General features: G+C 33.1%; 1 protein-coding gene across 2 annotated transcripts in view; it reads right to left on the bottom strand.

Annotated features, from left to right (window-relative positions):
• Window positions 1-240: 240 nt before the first annotated feature.
• NAMPT (nicotinamide phosphoribosyltransferase) overlaps window positions 241-23,893 on the bottom strand; it is a 35,314-nt gene continuing 11,661 nt past the window's right edge. Inside the window, exons 5-11 of one of the 2 annotated variants that reach the window (XM_063100127.1) lie at window positions 18,884-19,042; window positions 18,183-18,319; window positions 13,532-13,757; window positions 11,660-11,779; window positions 7,235-7,375; window positions 5,502-5,636; window positions 241-3,246 (exon numbers count right to left, since the gene is read on the bottom strand). In XM_063100127.1, coding sequence (XP_062956197.1) covers window positions 3,136-3,246; window positions 5,502-5,636; window positions 7,235-7,375; window positions 11,660-11,779; window positions 13,532-13,757; window positions 18,183-18,319; window positions 18,884-19,042 — 1,029 coding nt within the window. In that variant the 3' untranslated portion in view covers window positions 241-3,135. The remainder of the gene's footprint in view (window positions 3,247-5,501; window positions 5,637-7,234; window positions 7,376-11,659; window positions 11,780-13,531; window positions 13,758-18,182; window positions 18,320-18,883; window positions 19,043-23,893) is intronic. The other variant, XM_063100128.1, reaches the window with a different exon arrangement.

Below are 23,893 nucleotides of genomic sequence, written 5' to 3'. Positions count from 1 at the left end.
TGTCTCAAAGGCATCTTAAATCTTAACATAGAAATTGTACTCTTTCCCCTCAAATTTGGTATCATTCCTGTGTTCATTTAATAAGAGGCCCTGACACCAATATAGTAGCATAAGGCAGAAAATTAAAGTTATCCTTGACAGTTCCCCCTCTCTCATCCTCTAATTTTTTGAACGGGAGGAATACCTTAAAAAGGTAGGTTTGGAAATGGCATTACTTGAAGCACACAGTCAAATTTAACATTTCACTAATAGAGCTAAACTTTATTTCCATGTTTATTACATGTTTATATTTGATGTTGAATACATATTAGAATTGACTTAACATACAACTTGGGAGAAAAGCTGACATTCTCCACTGAATGGGTTAAAAAGGAATGTAAAACTACAAAATACTTATTTAAGTATGAGTTCTAAATTATGGCAAACAAAACAATAAATACCTTGCCATTTTTCTCTTTTTAACTTTCCAAGATGGATTTCATTATAAAAATTTCTTCATAACAATTTATTTCAAAAAAGAAAATAAAGAATATTCATAAAAAACATTTTAAGTATAGGGTACAAATAAATTAAGAGTCTTAACACAGAAGTCCTACCTCCTATTTAAAATATAAATGTTTGACGATATTATAAATTGAGGGGGATTAATTAATGTCAACTGCAAATCTAATGACTTAAACCCATATATGCCATTTGCTTTTGTCTGGAAGAGTTAGGCTGATTTAAGGGTGACATACAGCAGAGTTCTATTTGATATTCACATTAACCATTTGGTGCTCAGAATGGGGATGACGAAATAGTTAAGTGCTTAGTGACAGAAATTCAGAATTAATCAGTTCCAAGTGGCTAAGAGGTAATAGAACTAATCATTCCACCTCCTAATTGATGATCATGTACATATGTACAGCTTTTAGCATTCACTGAAAGATTCAAGATAAAACTCCAGATATTCTGAAGCAACTGAAATTCACAGAACATAAAGAATACTGTCTATAGTACAATTCCAATGTTTAAACAAATACAAAATTATGGGTGGTTATCAAAGTTGTTACTGGTAATAAGTATATATATATATTTAATTCTCTATAAGACCCTTAGCATATTATTTAGTGAAGAAAGGTGTGCTCTTTTTAATACTACTAATCTTTACTTAAATACGTTTAAAAAGAATCAGCTTAAAATTATTTCCTACCATGGATTATAGGATGAAGATTCTTACTAAAAGTTCTCACTAAATAAGAGTTTAGAGTCATCTGAAAAACCTACGTTCTAACACCACTTATAAAAACATTTAATAAAGATAACACACCTCTAATTAGATTATTCTAGTGATAAAACACTTTTTCATGTAACTGTTCAAGACAGATGATTTATGGCTTTTTAATATTTAAAATCTCACATTTAATGTCATGTTGTTAAAGCTTTTCTAAATGTTTTCCAGTATCAGAGTCTTAAATGAGCAAAGAAAGGAGAAAATAGATAAACTCTGTATCAATTGTTTAGCCTCCTCCCTTACCTGGAAACCATTTCTCTTAAAATGCAAGGCACACTTCTTTTCTTAGAACAGGGGTCAGGAAACTTTGTGCAATTTTGTGTAAAGGGCCAGATAATAAACATTTCAGACTTTGTGGACCATTTGGTCTATACTGCAACTACTCAATTTCTGCTATTGTAGTGGGAAAGCAGCATAGACAATATGTATTTACAAAAAAAAAAAGCAGTCCAAATTTGTTCTGTGGACCATAGTTGGCCAACCCCCTCCTTAGGAGAACAGACCTAATATATTAAAAAATCATTTTAAAGAGACTGGTCTACAGTTAGATGTGATGACTGACTCAAAACCTAGCAGCTAATCACTCCAGAACATTCTGATGTCACTTTGAATTCAGCCAACTTTTTGCTTTTAGTTAAGATTCTTCTATTGAAGCACATGTCATCATGTTTTTCACTGGGGATAATTTATCTTGATTTAAGAAACTGCTTGAGTATTATTAATTGAGGGATTCAGTTTAAAATTAATAAATGATGCCCATACAATTTAGTATTCAATTTAATTTTTAAAAAACATAATGAAAAATATAACAGAATCAAAACATTAAAATAAGTACACTCACTACCCACTCCAGTAATTCATTTAAGTCATACCAACTACAGAATATGAAAAATAAATTCAGAAGTGTAATTACTTCAAAATACACTACTTCCACTTCTGTCAATATTTTACATTTATGTATATATTCTATAGTGGAAGCAGAAATTCTCTCTAAAAACATTATCTCCTTAAAATCTTGAGGTGCATATTAGAGCCACAGGCAATATCTGACATATAAAATTGCAATACAGGCCTTTCAAATTTGGCATTTCACTGGTACAATACAATGACCAAGGTATCTAATAACTGTACAGTGGCTAGACATTCCAGTAAGAACCATTATTTTCTTTAATGTAGAATGATTAATACATATTCTACAAGGGGCAGTGAGGTTAGTAATTCTATAGGACATGTCCTGACATAAGTTTCAAATTGTACAATAACACAAACAACTTTGTTAAGGCCATGTTTTATTTGCTGATTAATGGACAAAAGGCAATGTAATTAATTTTCAAGTATTTTCTTGAAAGTCTGTGCTCATAAAAATCATGAAAAGTTGGAAAGACTGTTAAATCACTGAAACTTTAAATATATCTTACACAATCTTGTTTGTACAAAAATACAAGTTAAATATAAACATAAAGCAATCATGATAATTTTATGCAAATCTGTTTTATGTGATCTTCAGTTATATATAAAAGTTTCTCAGTTCTGTTATTTGTGAAAAGATCAATACCAGATTGAATTACTATCTATTGGCAAAGGGCCCTAAAAAGCTTACTTTAGCATTACTCTTTTCATGTTAAGTGTATTTCCTAATTTGAGATCACCTAAACACTGGAAAAAAAGAAAAAATGAAAGGGCAGTATGTCCATAAACCAACAAATAATTTGGCTATAATGTATCATAAAACACAAAGAAACTCCACACATCTGTACAATAAACATTACGTATTACATACTCACATACAGGCATATACGTGCATGCATGCACGCATACACATACACACAGACGCACATATACACCCAGTCATAAAACAAAGCCTAATGAGGTGCTGCTTCCAGTTCGATATTCAGCTGTGCATTTTTTCTTACTTCATCAAATGAATAGCTTTTTGTCACCTTCCCATTCTTGAAAACAGTATGGAGAAGATCCTGCATAAATGTAAATTTAATGATTATATATGAGACGATCAAGCAAAACACTTGAATCATGCTTTGATGAATTAGACTAGCTAACCAGTTAAATACAGAGACGTGTTGATGGCATGCAAATGGTGAAATGATCTGATACACAAAGAATGCTGGCGGTGCAGGCAGAGAGCAAGTACTATCAAAAAAGGCAAATCACTGAGTTGCCTCCTATGTAGAAATATTTAACTTTTATGAAAAGGAATAATCTACATATTACATTCTTAAACCAGTTTTCTTAAAAGGAAAAACAAAAAACCTAGTGACAGATCATTGTTTTCTCAGGTGGAAGATGCTTGGTTGCCCAGGAGAACTTTGACTGTCACTGACAATCACTAGAGACAGTGTAGCAAGGAAAGCTTGCCAAACTTCCCTTGTTCCTGGCCAAAAGTCTCAACGCTGATAAAATGTTATCAACCAAGAAGTTTAATAAATTTGCTAGTCACTAAATTTTGGCCTAGAAAAACCACAAAAGACCAAAAACAAACAAAAACAGGTACTGAATTCTTGACTAACGCATAGTGACTGAGTAAAGACTCTGTATACTCCAGAAATCACTGCTAAATGTAACCCTTTTGATACAAGAGTAACAAAAATAAAGAGATTTAGGACTAAATTCCCTTTGGGTCTGGTTGAGCCACTCCTGTCTCACTGAGAAGTTATCTGCCTCTAGTTTCTCTGGAAAATCCATAATAGTAGTAACTTTCCATCATGAGGTGCATATGTCATTACCTAATATTTTTGTCATTGTCACACTAGCTGTGGCATTTTCTCTCATAAATTTAAATATAATCTCTCAGGGAATGCTAGTTCCTATTCTTAAGTCAAAATGCCTCGATGATTATAAATTGATTACTACCTCAAATGTTCTATTGTATCATTCACATACTCTTTAAATCAATGTTAAAATCAATGTCTTTTTAAAGTTACACTTACACTTTTACTCTTAGTCTCAAGTGACTTTAGTTCATCTGAGATAAACTAATTCAGCAAAATCTTGGTAGCTGCAAGTGTTAAGTAAAGCCTATTCAAAGAACTGCCTAACAGCTATACAAAAGGATTTAATTCTGAAAGTTTGATTTACCAATTTATATGTTTTTCATTAAAGGTAACAAAAAAAGTTATTTAATTAATTTTGGCTCAAAATCTTAACAAAAATCAAAGTAGCATGTTAATTTGACATAATCAAAGTAAAAGGAATAAATTAGTGTGTTTAATATTTAGTGTAAACTTTTCTGATAATGTGAATATTCATGATGTTTTCCTCTAAAAATGATTTTTTTTAAATCCAGTGGCTTAAAAGCCAGAAATTTTATAACGTGAGTTCACAAATATAAATGTACTTCGTATGCAAATGGCCGTTACATGGACTACTTTAGCATATTATAAATTTTTCCAGTTTAGTTGACTTGAATCAGAAAATTTGGTTAAGTCAAGCTTTCACCATTTATTGGTTATGTAATCTGAATCAAGTCACCTTGTTATCACATCTTACATTACTAAGATAACATAATCTGCCTTTCTTAAAGCCTATAGCATTGTTATGAGAATCAGATGAGACTAAAGAAAACCATCTGAACTGGATACTATTAAGTTTAAAAAAAACAATTATCTTCGACATTTTAGAATTTGGATAGCCCTTTCTTTAAATATTAAAATTACCGAAGTTTTACTGTATCACAAGTAGCTATGAGAAGTATTTGTAAAAATAGCATCCTTTTCAGTATTCTTAACTGAGCCACTTCAAATGATTCACTGTTAATTGATGGCATGATTAAGATCAAATACAAACAAGCTGTTGAAGGTCATCAATCACTAACATGCTGGCCACTATTTGAAAAAAACCTTAATTTTTTTGAATGTTATAAAATATTTCACCCAATGTATACGCAAGTCCTCATATTTACGATTTAGCAATTTCTCATTTTTTCAACTTATTCTGGTAAGCCAAGTCAGCAACTGTACATTTTACAATAAAACTACTTTGTCCTCCACAAAAATAAGATACAACATAAAAACATCCTTTCTTATTAATTCAGAGCACCAATCTACTACTGCTAAAAATAAAATCTGGGCTGGCTGTTTAGCTCAGTTGGTTAGAGCACGGTGTTGATTACACCAAGGTTAAGGGTTTGGATCCCTGTATTGGCCAGGCCCTGCCCAACCCAAAGTTAAAAAAAAAATTAAAAAAATAAAAATCAATCAGCACAGATACATACATGACCATATTCCTCAAGGTCTCCTTTTCCTTCCTCAAGTGTAACAAAATTCCCTGCCGGTGTCCTATGTAAAGATAATCGGCCCTTTTTGGACCTTTTGTTGGGATCAGCAACTGGGTCCTTGAAGACATTAATCTGAAATCCAAATTAAGAAAATCAGAGAAATAGAAGACCAATCATCAGAAATGTCCACAGATTTCTCACTTTTAAAAAAGTATATACATAATTTATACATAAGTTTTAAGTGCTTTATAGGTATAACTAAAACAATCCACACCTGGCTTTTAGAAACATAGTTCTTTTGCCTGTTCTGAAGGACAGTCTTCTGTTATGAAAAAAGGTATGAACAGAACCCAAATCTTGGATATCCTATCTTACCACTGAAAAATACCTAATAGACCATTTGTAGAAAGTCTTTGAGGATTCTAACATGTAATCCTCAAAGTATCTCCTTTTATGTTATCAATTGCCTTGATAGCACGCGTATGCTATAATTAATATTAGCTTAATTATCGCATACACATGCTATAATACATATTAGTAAGTTATATTAATTATACATATTAAGCTAATATTAATTATAGCATACACATGATTCTGAAAAAAAACCAACTATGCCAAAAAAAGAAAAAATTTGCTCTCTTCAAGTTCTCTCGTCTTCTGCTTCTGACAATAACAAAGTAAAAATAAAAAGCAACAAGGGAATATGAGTATATCTAGTTCTTTGGAGTGAGAACTAAAATATTACTAAGGTAGAGGCTTTTTCTTAAAACTTTCCCTTTTGTTACTTTTTATTGTCACTTTGTTATTATCAGAAGCAAAAAAATTGAGCGAATTTTAAGAGAACAGAATTTTTGTTTCAGGATCAGAAAGACAGGAGGCAAAATGTAACAGAAGCAACTAGGAATGGCAGTGGAATAAAAAGCAACAAATGAGTCTATCTCAGAACTCTCCAGAAAAAGACCTAAGAGACTAAAGCAGGGAACCAACTCAGGTGTTATTAGGAGTTCTTAGCATCCCCCCACCCTTGCTCTTTGCTCCACAGAATCCCCAGTTCTCAAGGGGCTATGGAAAAGCTAGGGGGATTGTTCAGCTGCCTAGCTGTTCAATGGCTACTGGAACATGATTCTGGTATCACAATGTGAACCTCATACTCCACCTTTCAAAAACACTGTTTTGACAGTGATTACATACTTGCTTTTTTTTTTTTTTTTTTAAAAGATGACCGGTAAGGGGATCTTAACCCTTGACTTGGTGTTGTCAGCACCACGCTCTCCCAAGTGAGCTAACCGGTCATCCCTATATAGGGATCCAAACCCATGGCCTTGGTATTATCAGCACTGCACTCTCCCGAGTGGGCCACAGGCCGGCTCTCATACTTGCTTATTTTTAATACTCATATACGATGGTTAGATTAACTGACAATCCCACTCAACTTTTTGATCCAAAGGAATACACTGAAGCAGGTGGGAAATGACTAAACCTGCATTATCTCTTTTAAAAAATCTTTCCTATTATTGTTCCTCCTTTTCACAAGTCTCTTTTTTCTCCTTAGTCATGTTATTACCTAATATCTCCTTTCTTTCCTTGTTTCTGAGTTGAGGTCAGTAGAACCTGACAACATATTAATAGTCCTGGACTGTATTATCCTTTGGCTATTGCACTCAATAATCACACTCTACCTAGATACATAAAGAAGGTACTAACACAGGAGTAGAAGTTGAAGGACATACCCCAAGGCCATTGGTTACAACATAACTACACTTGAAGGAACAATTCAAGAGATCTCTTGTTAACTTCTGTAGCAAAGCTCCACCAGAACCAAAGGAAATATTTTCAATACTCCACTTTTTTTGTTTCATGCCTTCTACAATCTGTAAGATTTAAAAAAAAGAAGAAAAAACACCTACGTAACCTGGAAGAGGATGGAGGTTATTTTAAAAGGGCAATATTGAAGAATGAAGCATCCTAGAGTAGTTTTATAACAAAATCAATAATTAGATAAGAATAAGAGCTTGACAAAGTTATATTCCACATTTTCTTCTTAAAGACCTACCCACCCCAAAAAGGGCAGCCTGAGAGGGATATGTGTGGAAGGAGGGAATTTCATTCACAGTTCCTGAATTTGTGGTGGTGTTATCATAGTTGTGGTTAGGGTTGGGAGAGGAGGGAAATGAAAGTGAAAAAAAATTGGCTATAAATACCTGAAGTTACTAGTTGTCAACTTTTCCCATCCACCTCCTTATGTTATTGCCCAGATACGTGCAGCATAAGCAATGGGACCCAAACATTTGCCCCAAATTACAAGACTCTGGAAACATCTCTAATCTTCACTAATAAATCACATTAGTATGTTACTACACGTCATACTGCATGTTATAAGTAACAGAACATGTAAAAGTCAATGGATATTGGTGGCAAGAGAGTAAAAAATACTCTCTCCTGTATATAACAGTTGAGATATTGGTAGAGTCATTTTACTCTGGCTAGTGCTACAATGCCATAAACAAAATTATAGACAGATGCTCTGGGTGTTAAGATTTATCATTTAGAATATTTTGGGGAGAACGATTACTACAAGCCAGCCAGAGAGATCTGTATGAACAAAACTACACTGAAGATCTGTTTATCAACGTCATTTGTATTTCTTATCTTCTAAGTAGGTTTTATTTACCTACCATCTGTTTTCCTGTTTAACATATTCAATCACTTTTATGCTAGAAGATGGAAAGTGAAATTTAGTAACCATTCCTATAATTTCAAAAGGAAGCAACTTGTTCTGTTTTATTTAAAGAAACCTTTCAGAAGTGATTAGAAAATCATGAGCAAGTTTAATAGCTTTATGTGAATCATTAATGCAAATTTACATTATCCCCCCCAGTACCAATAATCTCGACTTGACTTTTTCTCTTTATTTTCAACATTGCAAAGGAAAACCAAAACCAAAACCCCAGAAAGCACCTTCGTCTTTTAGAAATGCAACTTTCTTTTTTAAATCTCAATGCTCTAATTCTCCTGCTATATGTACCATTTTAACTAAAAGAATCATGGTGGAAATACATAAAATGTGTTTAATCATTTAAAATGATTCCATTAGGATGTACACGAACCCAGTTTCATGTGTTTGTTATTGTCACTGAACCCAAGGTCCCTGAATTCAAATTTATTTTTCATTGAAATGACTGTGAACAAAGTAAATTTCAATACTGAACAAATGCAAAAGGAAAGAAAGGAAAAGAGGTAGATGGAAGATAAAGTAGTTTGAGTAAAATACAGAGAAAATATCACCTGATTTTAGATATGCATCAGAAGTACAATAATGAGGAAATGAAAAAGAACAGTACTGCCTAATATCATATCACTATATATCAGGCTAAGTTTCTTCACCAAAAGTTGCAAAATTTAGATAATTTGAAATGGAAGTGAATTTTTCTGTTAATGGGAAAATACAGAACTAGGGAAAAATGACTACTTAAAAACATTTACACAAATCAGAAGGAAATCCAATTAGACATGAACTGATAAAATATTACTCTTAGATACTACTCTTCTGCTGAATAATACATTTTAATATTTCATACCTAAAGTATCTAACTTAACCAAAATGAGAAGAGTCATATTATGCCACTAGGATTTAATTATTTTTCTTATCATGACCATATATTTGATCATGTGTTACAATCTACAAGTGGTTTTACAGCATTTTATGTATATATAAGTCAAAAAAGTAATCTGAGGGGCGGCCCATGGCTCACTTGGGAGAGTGTGGTGCTGACAACACCAAGTCAAGGGTTAAGATCCCCTTACCGGTCATCTTTAAAAGAAAAAAAAAAAGTAATTTGTTCTCATCATTAAGATTTACATAAAATCAACATCTTCTATGTCTCTAGACCAAATTTATAATGCTCAGAGGAAATTTCTTGGAAACATGAGGGAAGGATTCCAGGAAAAGAGTAGCAGGATAGCTGAAGGGGAACAAATTTAAAAAAGTGTTGACCTATGCACAGAATAAGATATAATTGAGTCTGAGAAGAAAAATGTTTAAAATATGTGGGGCTGCAAAGAAATCTTCCTTTTGCCAACTCTGAGAATTCAGTACTGTTTTAATGTTATTAATGAACCACTCCAGTGGAGAGGTTTCAGTGATACCCAGCAAGAGTGAGTCCCTAACTGAAATATAAACAGAAAGAGAAGACAGACACTTTGTACTTGGTCCAACACAAAAGAGATTTTTGCCTCCTTTCTTGAATAAGCAGATTTAGTTTGGTACACAATAGAACACAAAAACCTAGAGCGGGGTTACACTCTAAACCTCATGAGATGTCACAGGGAAGACTGACTGTGAACAGCAAAGTCTAAGAGTGAGGCACTAATAGTAAAGGAGAGAAGGCGATTATTTCAATAAAGCAGGTATTTTGTCAAAATTAAGGCATTTAATTTCGCACATGTACAAAGCAAAAATGCTAAATAAATTCCTTATCCTCCTCCTAAAAACATTTTGACCTTCCTCCAATTAGAAGAAATCAGGTATTTTATCCTTTAGGTACACCAACAGGCCCAGTTTCTTTAAGATATTCTTCCCATATCCTGTGAGTGCATTTGCATTAGCACGGAACTATTTAATTCTCTGACTGTTTTGTTTAACATTTCGCCAGTGCCAAAGAGTATCTGTCTTAATATATAACTTCTTGTTCATGTAGTTAAAAAATTAGTTCAAATTTTCAGCAGATTTTTAACTTTAAAAATGAATATACATTCTTAAAGTTTATTTAAAAAACAAGAAAAGAAAGCGAAAGGACTTTGGTTTTTAAAGGGAAGTTCAAATTCCTGGTTGAACAACCCAACTTAAACAGCTGACTGCTGGAACAAGGAAAGGTAGGCATAAGCAATAGGAAGAACACCAGGCTAATAGGTTTTCTGAAATGGGTGGAGTACCCTGCCCATGTCCCTTCATCTGAAAGGGGAGAAGTGTGTGTGAGGATACCTTCTAAAGTGCCTTGAATGTAGGAATGGGTAATAGTGCTTAATGGATACCAAGGTAAGAAATCATCAGTTCAGCTGAGCTAAGGGGACAACCACAATTAAACGAGCCAGCTGAGATTTCTATACTTAAGGCTCCCCCCTCTCACTGAAGACTTTTCTTCTATTTTTTTCTTCCTTTTCACATGAAAACCTCTAATGTCCCAACATCAAAGGTATTAGAGAATCTAAGGGAGTTCTCACTAATCTTAGGCAAGGCATTTTGGCAGAGTGGGTGGAAGAAACCTCATTTCTGTTATTGCAAGAGAGATCTAGTCCAGACACCTTCTTTTTGAACTCTAAATACACTTAATCACAGAAATATTGTTTGTTATATACATCAGTTCTCCCTTTCAGATCAATCTTTGGAAAACAAACTACTTATAATTTGGATACTGACCTTACTCTAATATTACCACTCTTTCAAACAGAGACATCCTTTAATAACTTGTGTTACATAGCTGTACACCATCTGAGACTGGTATACATCAAAGTGTCAGTGGTTTAGAATAGTAGACAGTCTATATTATAATGTTAGTGATAGTCTTAATTTTTATGGAGTATTTAAGTATTAGTTAAAATGAAATTATAGCTCTTAAGAAGCTTATTTGGGAAACAAAAGAGGCAAAAGTTTTAAGGTAATATAACAGTTATACTATTTGGCTAAATCTAACAATAATAGTAATGACAGTAAATGCTCGATTTAGAAGTGACAAACCATTCTATAATTCTGAAAAAGCACCATTCATATCATCCAAATTTTACATTGTTAGAGTACATGAAGTACCATTCTAATAAAACTGAGACCTATATGAGCACAGTCAATACTTTTTGTTTTATATTACAAAGAATATTCCTTGACTGACATATTCTTGTTTCATAGTGACACTTTAGACTCATCATCAGCGTGACCAATGAGGACTGGGGGAGTAAGTACGGTTTGACTGGTATTTCTATATTTTAAGCTTCTGTTATTTCTAAATTTTAAGCAATGCATAGACAAGACACATATCTCCATAAACACTTCAGAAAAGACTCACAATTATATTGAAATTATTAATGTGCTGTTTATCAAACTAATAAAAAGGAGCTAAATTATAAAGATTGCTTTATTGGAACTTTTAATATAAAACACATACCTCTTGTAAGGTATTAATATCTACTCCATCCCCTTGAATAACTCTAAGATAAGGTGGCAGCAACTTGTAGCCCTTTGAGTTCTCAGTTACAGGAAACTTCTTACCTAAAATATCCAAAACCTGTATGGAAAAATACACAAACAATACAAATAACTAAAACTGAAAAAAAATATAAAGCTTTCCAAAGTTAAAAAAATGATTTTCCTTTGCTAGACAATCTTGAGAATATAAAAATTAATTGGATCACTTAAATGACTTTCTAACACTATGTATAAACCTAAAATTTGGTCCCAACCTCTTATAATCATGTGAGAAACAGGAATGCTATTTCCTATCAAGTCAATTTATACCATAAAGTGGCTCAACACAAGTTTTTTCCCTCACATCTTTAAAATTATACAGATTCAAGAAAAATATCCTTAATACTAGGAGAAAAAAACAATAAATATAATATTTTTAATTAGTATACAAAACATCATTTAACAAACTCAGATTATACTTTTGATTTAGGTTTATTCTGCTTGTGCCCAATAGTTTTGTTTGGTTTGATTCTGTCTGACATACCTCAAATATAAATGCACTTGAATCACAAAGTTCAGAGAAATTGTGATAAGCAGACGAAGCTGGAAATAAAACATATATAACCCACAGTTTTCTCTGAGGTTCTCCTTTCCTCTTAATTAAAGACAAATTGCATAATATGCAAATAATTCTACTCATTCATTAACTACTGAAAGTTCTATAGCAGCTGAAATACTTAAACACAAATTTAAAATTTATCAGAAAGCTTGGTCAGAGACACAGAAGACCTACAAGAAACGCCCCTCTCCCAAAGTATTTCCTTTTGCTAAAGAAATTGAAGATTCTAACAATCAGAAAATTCCATATTGATAACTCAGTTTGTTCTTATAACTAGCTGTGTACATTTTTATTAGATAACAGTAAAAATGTGAAACCCGTTAAGTTTTCTAAAACCAAATATTTCAGGCTAAGACCTTCAGATTGGCCTATAATTTAACCAAATAAGAAAAGATCTCCTTGATTCTATGTCCCACTTTCTTAAGGAGTAATTTATCATCTGCTCATTAGCTGAGAAACAGTGTGGTAAAGTAGGAAGGGTGCAGCCAGAGACCTGTATTGGATGCTTGGCTCTTTATTTTACAGTGTGTGACCTTGAGCGAGTTACTTTAACTTCTCAAAGCCCCTGTTTCTCCTTCTATAGCACAGACAGTAATATTTATTATAGTTTTTTACAAAGATTAAATGACACGTTTTATGTAAAGCACTTACTACATTTTTCTAGTACAAGGCATCAAATAACTACTCTTATTATTGCTTTGTGAAAAAGGCAAACCAAGTCTTGAACACTTAAAAAAAAAAAGCAATATTGCTACATTAAGAATCAACAGTATCTCTAAACAACTACTTGAAATGTTTTCGAATTATTTTAATTCTACATCACCATGAATATATTTTTTTGTACTAACAACTTCAAAGGTCTAGCGATGATTTGTGATAAAAGAAACAGACAACAAATATAAACTTGGTGACTAAAACCAAATCACAGGATTGATTAAAATGATAATGCTGTTAATTAATTTTGAAGGTAAGTAGAAAAGAAAATGTATAGTACATAAACTGCCTACTTGACAGTATATAAATAACCCATAACTCTTGCTATACTTTCTCTGCTAATACTGTGTGACCTTGGGCAAATCTATTTATTACTCTCTCTGGGCTGCAACTCTTAAATATAGGGATTAGTTCAGATAGCTCTGACTGAAATGGTGTGTGGATAAATGAAATTAAAAATAGTATTGATGCAGTTGGTCTACAGCCATTTTAATAATCAAATTACATATTAAAATTTACCTTTAATACAGTGTCAAGAGGGTTTCCAGAATCAGGTCTGATTATTAGTGGTGCCTCTGTACTTCTTGATACTATTAAATGTCTTAGATCTTCACCCCATATTTTCTCACACGCATTATAAATGTCATAGCTATCGCTGACCACAGATACAGGCACTGATGAAAACTGTGTTACTATATGTTCAAAAGCATCTTTTTCATGGTCTTTCCCCCAAGCTGTTATGGTACTAAAAAACAAAATAAAAATACAGATTTACTTAGGCAGACACATTATCTATTCCTGAATCACTGCAAATCATGTCTTATGCTTACTATACTATACCATCAACATCACAGAGAAGGTGAGTGATATAGTTCAATGAATGTACATCATAAGGCAAATGGAATATCTGGGCCAAACCACTCCTTTGTCAATTTGTTTTTAATACTATAAGTAACGTTATTCCTCTTCAACAGTTATTAAGTTATTTAGCTCTTAAGTCATATTCAACTAATTATAAACGACTGTGTGTTTTCTGGTATCCCTGAATCTGTTCATTTAAAATCAGTGAGGTAAAAAGCACTTGCTAAATGCCCTCTATACTTTATGCCAAGATATTAGAAAGAATGAATACATATTTCCATTATTTTGGTAGGCAATGCAAGCACTTAGCTTCCTTCTGTGAATTTTTGAAACCTATACCAATAATAGCAGGAATGTACATTTTGTCTTTTTTACCTTTCAAAATCTTACACTTAGAGGTAATTACTTAGGCAATTATTTATACTATACTATATATATGTATTTTCAACTAACCCTTTACCTGTTATATCTTCAAATAGCCAGTAACAGGCAGTCATTTACTTTATTTATAGATTATCTACTACTAATTAATATATTCCCTGGGAATAAACATTTTTAATATTTTGAGCAAAACACAATAGTTTGAACAAAACATAATTAAGACAGGAAATCAAGTATGAGAGTTTCTACTAAACAAGAATGGCAATAGTGATTTTTGCCATGTCCTCAGTATTGGCTCTTCTTATTGAATAGATTAATACTCAATATATAATTTTAAGTATTTGCTGGTTAATATATACTGTAGGTAATTTTTAAAATTCTTAATTAGGACTTAAAAAATAAATTTGAAAATTATTACTATTTCCTTATGCCAAGCAATTTTTCTAATTTTCATCTCTGCCTCTACCTTGTTCTCCTCTGTAAAATAATGGAAAGTAAGATAGCCCATTCCTTTATTATAAAGCCCATGTAGGTGTAAAGTTAACTCCAAACTGTTCAAACAGTCCTACTCATTGGTGTCTGATTGCCACTTTATACAATTTCTTTTCTAAAGGACTGGAGTAAAACACCTTTTCTCATACTGTCTGTGGTATGCTGGGGGGTAGCTGAGCATGTATACTTCAAGGCTATAAAGACTAAGCTACCCAGAGACTGCTCTTGTCCAAAATGAGAGTCTGTTTACACAAAACTCATTTAACAGTCAACACTTCCTAACAACCACAGGAGCCGCCAGTAGCTATGAGTCTCAGTTCTCTACTTCACACAAGCATCTGCAGGCTAAAGGGAAAACTAAGATATGGACGAAGAGAAGCCCCTTTTTCATATTCAGAATTGCTACTGTCCTCTTTATAATGGAGAGGATTAAGCTCAATGAATACCAACACTAGAGAGCTTTACAATGTAAAAATGAACTCCTGCTGTTAGAGGTCATTACTTATGCAGTTGTTCAGTAAAGTTCTATCAGTACAGTCATCTAACTGCTGCTTGTGTGTATTATGTCTAGCAAACTTAATTGTCAATTTTCAGTCCTTATCTTACTTGCTTTCTCCACGGCATCTGAACTTCCCTGAAGCTTTCTTTTCCTTGACTTCAATGACATCTCCAATATTTCAATTTTTTTTTTCTATTTCTATGGTTCCTCATCAGTCTCTCCCAGATGCTGTGTTCTCCTTCTTCAATCTAACCTGTTAAATGTCACATTTCTCATGGCTCTGACCCGAGCGCTTGTCTCTTTCTATAACACAACCTACATGAAACACTCAAAGTTTTCAAAAATACCCTGGTGTTGAGGGTTTCCAATACCTGTATCTTAGACCATGGCTTTCTTCGTGGCTTCAGATCCACTTTGTTAGGTAGGAAGTTAAATATCTTCATGTCATCATCCCATAAATACATCCTATAGTACCCTCTGCATAATCCAATCATAACATCTATGCTTCTAGTACAGTATTTGGTATATGGAGGTCATAAATGTTTGTTCAATGAATTCTGCCCATGCTCCTATCCCAATTTCAAGCATCAAATTAAATTTGATACCTTTCCAAAGTTTGAGGAAACATATTTATGTAACTGAGTATTTCTAAATCCAGATTTATATATTCTTTAAAGAAATATTTATAATAAAGGTAATGCTCTAAATCATAGATTCTCTTATCTTAAAGTTATTTTAGATGTTAGCTTATTTATCCTCAATGACTTTCTGATGTTGGAGACGCAAAATTTTAGCTCCTCTTTTTGTCTGGCTGGATGGAGGAGCTGAAGAAGAGAGAGATAAGTGACTTGCCCAAGGCCACCCACTATGTCAGCTGTAGGGTCAACTCAGGTTTCCCAACTTTCAATCCAATGCTCTTTTCACTATACTACGCTACCGTTTAAAAGATATTTCTTTTAAGAACATCTTACGTATTCTTAGATATTAGGGAGTCAAATTTACAAAGGCAGTAAATATTATAAGAACCATAAAAATAAAGTGAATTTTAACTCTGCACGCACATTCAATGTCCTTATCTTTATGATATCACCCTTATTTTCAGATTTATGGTACACTCATGTTACTGCTTTGAAACAAAACCATCTGTGAAGGGTCTATGTGCATTCCACATTAAATTTTTAAAAGATGTACATCTAAGTCCAAAATAGAAATATTCTAATGCTAAAATTCTTATCTGTTAATGACACCCTTATTTTCTGAGTTCACTAGTCTTGAAAATTGTAAGTAAAAATGTTTAACAAGGCCATACTGATATTGCAATGGTCATAAATGTTAGCTGAATCTTCTCTGTACTGAGCTCCAACTCAAACTGCCAAGTTGGAACAATTTTATCTCCCAAGCCATTGCTCACATTTATCTACTTCTTTTCGTTTATTTAGCCATTTGGTTCTGTACCTCATCATCTCAAGACTGTTGCAATAGCTTCCTATAAAGCCTAACTAACTTCTGGTTTTCCTTTTATCAATCCATAGGATATTCTGCTACCAAAATAATCTCCTAAAATGTTTTTCTGGTAACTACTTCTTTGTTCAAAAACTTCAGTGCCTGCTCCAATTTGAAAATGCCTAACTAAGAATAACCTAGCATGATGTACACATAGTTAACATTCAATGTCAAAATGAATTTGAGGGCCCTTAGTAACTTTAACCTGTCTTCTTAGTCTGCCTTATGTTTCCTACAAAATCTCTATGTTTCAGCCCTTATTACCTAAACACAGTCACACTCTCTTTCACTCTTGCTCATTCACCACAATGCCTGACACACAGTAAACATGCAAGAAATATTTACTCCAAGAACAAATGATTGCCCAGGTCTGCCATTAAATTTTACCATTCCTTCAAGAAATCGAGATTTTACGTATATCTCTATAAAAGCTCTCCTGATCCTGCCATTGGAATATAATCCTGCCTTTCCTTCCCTTGTACCACTACAGCACTTTACCTGTACCTCTTTAAAAGTATTTAACCAACAGAGCAGATGGTTTACTAATGTATTATTTTTATCTAGAGATAGGGTCAGTTTTTTGTCTCTCTCTTTACCCCCATGCAGCATTCAGACTGCCTTGCATATGAAAGCTGGTCAATTAATATGCATCAAATAATAGTAATAACAACAATGCTCAGATTTATTTTGAACTCACTGCTGGTTTTAGCACCCTGCAATTTTCAAGTATGATTAGAACTTAAACATTCTCAAATGATTGTAATAAGTAATTTTGTTATAAGAACCAGAAATAAGGTTTGACATACATTTTAAAAACTCCATTTATTTTCTTTCTTTCTTTTATTTTCAATAAGTTAACTCTAGGACCAGAGGAGCTGCAGCCTAGATTATAATTTCCTTCCAGTTTAACTAAAAATGGTTTTGAAAAAGCAGATAAGAAAGGACAAAAAGAAACTGAACACTCTTTCTTTCATTAAAAGGTCTTAGTGTTCTCTGACAATTAAAGGTACTGGGTCCACATGATAATTTCCAGGGCTAAGATAGGTGAGGTCATGTAGAAAAGTGGGGAAAGGGAAAAACAAGAACAGCATTTTTACAGTGAATGCTTCTAGACATAATATAATGATGAAAACCTATCTGCACACAGCAATTGAGAAAAACTCCCTTAAAATAAAACACATATAGCGATATAAGCATTGGAAAAAAACTCTTAAATTGTTTCTTCCAGGATAGTTGAAAGTTCTCTACCTCCCTGATATAAATTACTATACAAAGTATAAATACTAAATGTGTATTGCTTAAGTTATGAAGATTTACTTGGCTCTGTAGTTGAACAAAATATAACTGAATTACAAATACAAGAGTAAAAAAGATTAGTAGTTTTAAAAAACAAATGATTAGATAATAGGAGGGTGAAAACAAACAGAATTTTACCTGTGTTCTGCTGCTGGAACAGAATAGCCTGGAACAGGATCTTTTGTTCCATAATATTTTTTAATTAGAGCAATTCCTGCTACTGTATCTGTTCCTTTGAAGTTAACCAAATGAGCAGATGCTCCTATGCCAGCAGTCTGAAGGGGGGGGAAAAAAATCAACCATAAACCCAAATATCCCCGCATTCTCCAAAAAAGAAAAACCCCTATTTAAAGTATACAGCATAGCTCCCAAGGGAATTATTGTCTTCAGCTAGTCTTAGATATTTTACTATCATCAGTGGCAATAGTTCTTATGACAAAGATTCAGTTTTTCCTAAATATTTAAGGATTCAACTATTACTTCCTCAAGGAGACCTATTAAATAGTGCCTCCCCTTCCCTTACACTGCCTTGAGCTTCTCTGTAGCATTGATATCTGATATATTTATTATGTCTGTCTCTGTCTGTCTTTCTATCCATCCATCCATCCAATATATAAAGGACAGTGACATTTGTTGAAGGCTATATCCCGTGCACATTGAACAGAGACCAACACATAGTAGGTACTTACTATGTATATCTGTTGACTAAGTGTTTGGAATTTCAAAATGCAGCCTACTTAGAACCAACATCAATCCCAATTAAGATCCCCAAAAGTTCATAGTGGTACTCTAACTGGCAATCAACATTTTATTAAATGAGGTTTGTTTCAGTTTCTTACCTCTTGGGAAGAGACTCCTCTGTAGCCAAAATCATGTAACTTGTATTCCAGACCACCTAAGTTACCAGAAGTTTCTAACAAATATTTGGCCAATATTTTCTTCTGTTCTCTAGAATTTGTGGCCACTGTGATTGGATACCAGGACTGAACAAGAATGGTCTGTAGTAACAAAATTAACCACAAATATTAATACATAAAATGGTTCTTTCTGAGGAAAATCCTAGCTTTCTCGGGAGGTATGTCCTGGACTTCTATTATAAATATTAATTAGACACTCAACTATACAGCAGGATGCCTACAGTGTACATTCCAGATATAGTACATAGCTCAGCTCTCAAATCAGCAGCCAAAAAAATAAGCACATCAGGCCCTTAATGACAGAGAACTTCAAATTACCAAGTTTCTATCAAAAGCTCCAAAGAAGCAAATAATATTTTGAAAGACTATTTATGGTGAAGGACCAACTCTTTTTAAAAAATTTTCAATCTCTCATGGATTGATAGTTTTATAAAGTACATTCACATTTGGCTGTTGAGGCACTGTCAAATTGCCATAATTTCAAAATGCTTATTCTTGACTTCTGTACTTAATGTGTACCTGCATCAAACAGGTCATGGACCAGCACTGGTCCATGAATTACACCTTGAATAGTACTGTTCCAAAGAAGTTATTCATTTATTCCTCTAGGTGGTCTTGGATCTAATTTTTTGCTGGATCTGATATGACTACTGGTCAGTTACATACTTGAGACACTGTAACTTGGCACTAGAGAATTCTATTCACTGAATTATGCTTTATGTCCTTAGATTTTATTGGAGGTTATTATAAGAAAGTCACATGAGACATTTCTGCATATTCTATACACCTGCAAGGTGTCAATTTTGTAATTCAGTGACTATTATATAAGTTCCCAAATAAGGAAATGGAAGAATTGCTAGTTTCCTACTTTCTGATAAGAATTGTTCCTTGGTTTTCTTTTTTTCTTGGCTTCCAGGAAACTCCAAAGAGAGTCTGATGCTTAATCACAGCAACCATATTAATTAGTATGGCTTGGGAATTCACTTCCTCTCATAATTTTCTATTTTATTTTATAAATCAGATAGTATGCTATTAGAAACACCTTCAAATCTGCTTTAGAAAGAGCTGCCAAGATGACAACAATGAGCTGAACCAAAAAAGATATGTAATTTCTTAATTAAATTTTACAAATCAAGCTTTTACTGAATACCAGCTAAGTGATCAATAAATAAAACAAGTAAAAACAAATAAAGATTATTTAACCTTGGACTTGCCAATCTGGTGATCTCAAAAGAATAAAACTGTAGCGTTAGACTCCTATGATTGATTAAATATGGCCTCTGCAGCTCCTTTCATCAGGAAATGGAGTCTATTTCCTCATCCCTTCATTCTGGACTGTATTACGATTTGCTTTTGACCAACAGAATATGGTGAAAGTCAGGCTGTGTGATTTCTAAGCCCCAGTTTCAAGAGGTTTTGCCGCTTTCTACTCTTGTTCTTTCAGAACCCCAAGACTACCATGCTATGAAGAAAACTAAGTTATGAAGTAAAGCCCAGTAGTCCCAGCTATCTGAGCTGTGGACTCAGACATGGGAGTGAGGCCATTTTAGATATCTAGCCCTGGCTGAATGCAGATATTTAAGTCCAAGTAAGACCAGCAGAGAACCATCCAGTAAACCACAGAACCATGAGAAATAAAAGTTGTTCTAAGCCACTACACGTTTTGAGGGTAGTTTTTTACATAACAGAAAACTGATACAATTCTTAACTTAAACTCTATAACCAATAACCACTAATCTCTGACCATTTTGCTTCTGAAAATAATTTTTATCCCTTTCCAATGCCCATTATTATCCTACCTCTAATCTTTAGCCTCTCTGATTTATGCTTCATATTGTCACTGGTAATCATGCTAAAGCAAGTTTTATTCAGGTTGCATGATTCCTTAAAACCCTTTAATGGCCATCTGTCCACAGGCATGGAAAAGCCAATTCATATAGAATTTGAGGCCTTCCATAATCTTGCACTGTTCACCATCTAAAGGTTTCTCTCCTATATTTTTCACTTTTACACTGAAGTCCCCATTGGACTATCTGTCATTCTAAGAACACCACGCCATTTCCTCAGCTCTTCCTCCTCCAAGAAAAAAAAAAAACCTTGTTAATTTTTCATTTCATAATTCCTTAGATAAAATTGTCTATTTTTCTGCTGCCAATTCAGCATTAATTCTTAATGATATTAGTGGTTAGTTAAAAAGGAATTGCCACGTCTCCCTCAAAGGCCCTTAAATGAGATATATATTACTCTAATTTCTATGCCCAGCATTTTTTTGGTATATAGCTGGTACTTAATATTCATTTTCTGAATTTAATTCAATCAACTCACATTTTAACTCAACTCAAATATTGATATTATCTAGGAGTATGAGAAAGATATAAAACATAATGTGAAAAACTCTAGTTGAGTTATAAAAATAGAAGATTGACCTTACCCCTCGAAAAATGCCAGGGAAGGAGAGAAATAACTATCAGACACAGTGATCCTTCACATCACCATTTCCTTTCCATAGTCCAACAAAATCAGCTTAAATAATACTCTTAATAAAATCACTGCCCTTTAAAAAAGATCACTGTAGGTGTAAGCAAGGGAAAAAAAGGCAAGTTAGTTTGGGTTAATCCAAGGTCTAATAAAGTAGGCCTTGTTGGAAACTTTTCCAAAATGGCAATTTGCTCACACAAATCAAGATAAAATGTTTGGCTGAAAACTGAGACTAAAGTAAATGAACCTGTAATTTCCTTTCAGAATGGTTTTTATTATTCTACTGTGCAGGATAAGGATGTTAGGAAGTGGTGGGGTACAGTAAAAAGGGCACTGCACCTATTCTGTTCACCAGTCTGCTCACCTCTCAGTGCTCAATTTCCCTGTCTGTGAAATGAGGAAAATTTGATTGGTGTAATCGTTTTTAAAATCATCTTTTCTTTTCTTCTTAATAGCAGAAAGGTTTGGTTGAGTTTTTTGGTGGAAGAAAAGGGTAAGTTTAGACCAAAATGCTTGCTCCTCAGCCCCTTTGTAAGCCTGAGACACCTCTGCAAAACTCCTAGGCTCTCTTAAACTTGTTTTGAAATCTGATAAAAGGACTAAGGTTTCTTCTAGTACCAATACTAAAATTAATGAAGTAATTCAATAAGCTTAGTGTGTTTTAAAATTCCGTGTACTACTACTATGTGAATAATAATCAATGAATAGTTATTAATAACTTTGAACATATACTAGGAAAGGGAATTGGTAGAAATACTATTTGGTGCTATTATTTTAAATGTTTTAAATCAAGGACTGCCTGATGAACATCTTCAAGTTTATAAATAAGTTTGTTGGGTGTGGTAACAGATTTTGACCACAAGGTGGTAAATTTAGGGCTGGAAATTGATAAGAATAGGATGCATTTCCTCTGTGCCCATAAAGAAAGTCACAAAGGATACAAAGTGACTATGATAAACTCTATTCTGGAGACCTGGTATTCAGAGTAAACACATTTTTAAAAAAACACAGGCTCTATCAGAAACTACAATAAGAGAGTACCAGACCATAAAATTCTTGTGCCTTGGATAAAAATACCCACCTAGGATTGAAATAACTTAAAATAATATATATTAGTAGAAAGAAGGTAAACTCAATATAAATTCTGTTTCAGGTTATAAGCAACTAAAAACAAGGGTCTATGTATGTTTTTTTTAAAACAAAAATCTAACAATCCCATATTGGATTTGTGTTTATTTTACTAAAAAATGATATTTATGTATTTGCTCACAAACTACCACTCTAAGATATCTTGATATAAAACTTTTTACTTTATGATTTCTTAGTGAATACACCAAAAATAATAGTTATTAAAAAAATCAAAAAATCCTAAGGCCAGTGTTTTTTCTCTTTCAGAAGAGGATAAAGGAAACTGTACACAAAGCAAGGTGCAATGGTAACTAGTTTTCCATTCCCATAAATCCCATAAATAAATATCTGCTTTAGGCAAATTCAATTAGACATAAGGGAACAATAGTTATTGACCAAATCCTCAGTCAGAAAACTTTAAAAAAAAAAAAAAAGTTTATCCACAGATGACAAATTCTCTAAATAAGATTTATTACCTGTCTGGGAACTTTTGGCATTGAAGGCTAGCCTGGATGATGTGGTTAAGAACTTCTGTACTCATGTTTTTATAACATTATCCCCTCAAAATCAAATATTTGCCAGTACAAACACTATAACAATTGCATAAAAACTAATAAGATACATTCTCCTTTTACTTACTTAGAGTTCAGGTAATTCAGTTTTAATGCATGTATATGGTATAAACTATTTAAAACCTTTAGTTAACTGTACAGTTTTTTCTGAGCCTATAATAGTAAGTTGATGGCCCATCAAGAGTCTAATGCATGTTTTTAATCTCCTGTCCATTTAGCAAAATGTATTTCAAACATATTTTTGTACCTCTTACTTTTTCAAAAACTTTTTCAGTCTTTGTAAGTAAATCTCAACTGTATTATTTTACAACACAACAACAAATTAGTTTAACCAACAAACTAACTAAAGAGTCAGTTGTAAGAACTAAGTAAACACCTCTCAGATAGTAAGGTGGTATTCTTATAATTGCTTTCTAGGGTATTTCTTCCTATAGATAAAAATGTATATTATATTACTGAGAAATTAGGAGATTACCATCAAAACTGTGATTATGTGAAAACATGACCACTAAGGCGTACATGCAAGAAAAATAAAAATAGGCTTGCAATATGAATAGCCCATAATGTACCCTTCCTTTTAGGCCCAGGACCCAAACTGATTAAAGAAGAATGAAGAAAGTAGTTATTAATAGTTGGAACAAAGTTCCTGTAGTCTAACTGGAACAGAATATCCATAAAGTGTCTTAAATTACTAAAAATGCATGTGCGCTATTTTTCTAATTTTGCTCTAAGATGTGTATATGTTTAAAATGGC

Source organism: Cynocephalus volans, chromosome 6 (genome assembly GCF_027409185.1).
Source record: "Cynocephalus volans isolate mCynVol1 chromosome 6, mCynVol1.pri, whole genome shotgun sequence".
Taxonomy (NCBI): domain Eukaryota; kingdom Metazoa; phylum Chordata; class Mammalia; order Dermoptera; family Cynocephalidae; genus Cynocephalus; species Cynocephalus volans.
Note: the sequence above shows the minus strand (reverse complement) of the source record. Positions and strands in the feature narration are given on the sequence as shown.